The 1,816-nt window shown below is 52.8% G+C and overlaps 1 protein-coding gene across 1 annotated transcript in view; it reads left to right on the top strand.

Annotated features, from left to right (window-relative positions):
* Nucleotides 1-1,694, top strand: part of LOC108798802 — a gene marked incomplete at its 3' end in the record, with an annotated part of 13,212 nt that extends 11,518 nt beyond the window's left edge. The window contains exon 6 of the mRNA XM_018570589.1: nt 1,655-1,694. Within this exon, the coding sequence (XP_018426091.1) occupies nt 1,655-1,694 (40 nt within the window). The remainder of the gene's footprint in view (nt 1-1,654) is intronic.
* Nucleotides 1,695-1,816: the final 122 nt, after the last annotated feature.

Genomic DNA, 1,816 nt, shown 5'->3' on the forward strand with positions numbered 1-1,816 from the left:
TGTGTGACCTCCTGCCATGACTGGTGACTATACACATAGGTTATAGGAAGGGAGACCGCTATAGGGCTTCAATGCTGTTATGCGCACTCAGGAGCTGGAAGACGGGCTATGTCATCAACATGTGGTCAGGAAATTGACAGGTCAGCAGGTGTTAGGCTGGGCTGAGAATCCTCCTCAGACATAGAAAGCCGGAAGACGGGATACATCATCAGTATGTGGTCAGGTGGTTGAGGGGGCCAGCAGGTGTCAGGGAGGGCAGAGAAAAGTGACAGTCCTGTTATGTACACTCAGGAGCCGGAAGACAGACTGCACTAGTATTAAAGCTGTGATGTATCCTGTGTTCTCCTTTAATAAGAGAGCAGAGGGCAGGATGAGGGGTCATTGTTCTGTCCCCAGATCATTACCAGTGTTTGGATGAAGTTTATGTCAACGTCCTGTAGAGAAAAGCAGAGAAGGGGATCACCACATGGCACGCAGACCCGTGACTTAGCGCACTGACCCAGGATGGAGTGCGCAGACCCGTGACTTGGCGCGCGCAGACCCGTGACTTGGCGCGCGCAGACCCGTGACTTGGCGCGCGCAGACCCGTGACTTGGCGCGCGCAGACCCGTGACTTGGCGCGCGCAGACCCGTACGACCTGGGACGGAGCACACAGACCTATGACTGAGCACACAGACCCGGGACGGAGCGCGCAGCATCAGGACGGAGCGCACACAGACCCGCAATTTAGTATCCAGACACACAAGAGCACACGGATCTGCGACAGAGTACACAGACCTGCTATTTAGCACACAGACCCGTGAAAGAGCGCACAGGCCTGCGACAGAGCACGCAGTCCCCCCATTTGGCACCCAGACCCGTGAAATACAAAAGCCGCAGGGCATATAAATCTGCTGTGCGCTCCAAATACTATTGCAGCTCCAGATCTTACCTTGTGTGTGTATTAGGAGTCCAGCACCACAAATTGAGGCCGAAACATACACACGGGGTGTTCACAGGAGGGTGAGGAGTTTGAAGAAGGGAACAATTTAGGACAACAAAGCTGAACCAGAAACATTCTCCCATTCAGTACACTTTCCGGTTCAGTTTTGTTGTCCTAAATTGTCCCCTTTTCCGGCCTCCTCCGAACTCCTCACCCTCCTGTGATCGTCCCTGACAAGTCATAGGGTGACCTGACACTTCCTGTCCACTAGAGGGAGCCGTTGTCCTGCAGTGAATGGCGCGGGCCTGTCGTGTGACTGAGTTTGTCTCACCCACAGATACCGCACTTATATTGCGATTTCCGTTCTGATCTCCTTCTGATTGGATCTGGTCATCTTTAACCCTTCATGGACTGCAGATATGCAATAGCTGGACTCCGGCCTCCCCTTCAGTCTTGCACAGTTGTACCGGCTCCTCTCCTGGACAGAAACGGCTTCCTCTGATTTCAGTGCACGCTGCGAGCGCCTCACAATGTGCATTAGAAGCTGCGGCATGTCAGATAGAACCCGCCTCATTTCCTGGCTGGAGGCGCCCAGCATCATCTAGCACTTTATTCCCCAGCCTGATTTCAGCTCTTTCAGTCATGGAGGTTCAGCGTCACAAATAGTAGTAGCAGATTGTCCCATGTTTGACCCAGTCTCTGATGTTCACTTGTCCTTTGTCTCCCCACAGATGTGTCCCTCTACTCTCACGGACAGCGCCTGACTAATGGGTAAGTGTCCAATCCCTACACCCCGCCATGACTTTCTAACACTGGAAACAAAATAGATAATTCCTCCTTCCAATAATACTAGTCAGGGATTGCTGGGATCCTCATCCCCCTGCTCCTGTCAT

This window comes from Nanorana parkeri, unplaced genomic scaffold, assembly GCF_000935625.1.
Source record: "Nanorana parkeri isolate BGI_ZX_2015 unplaced genomic scaffold, ASM93562v1 scaffold1562, whole genome shotgun sequence".
NCBI classification, from domain to species: Eukaryota; Metazoa; Chordata; class Amphibia; order Anura; family Dicroglossidae; genus Nanorana; species Nanorana parkeri.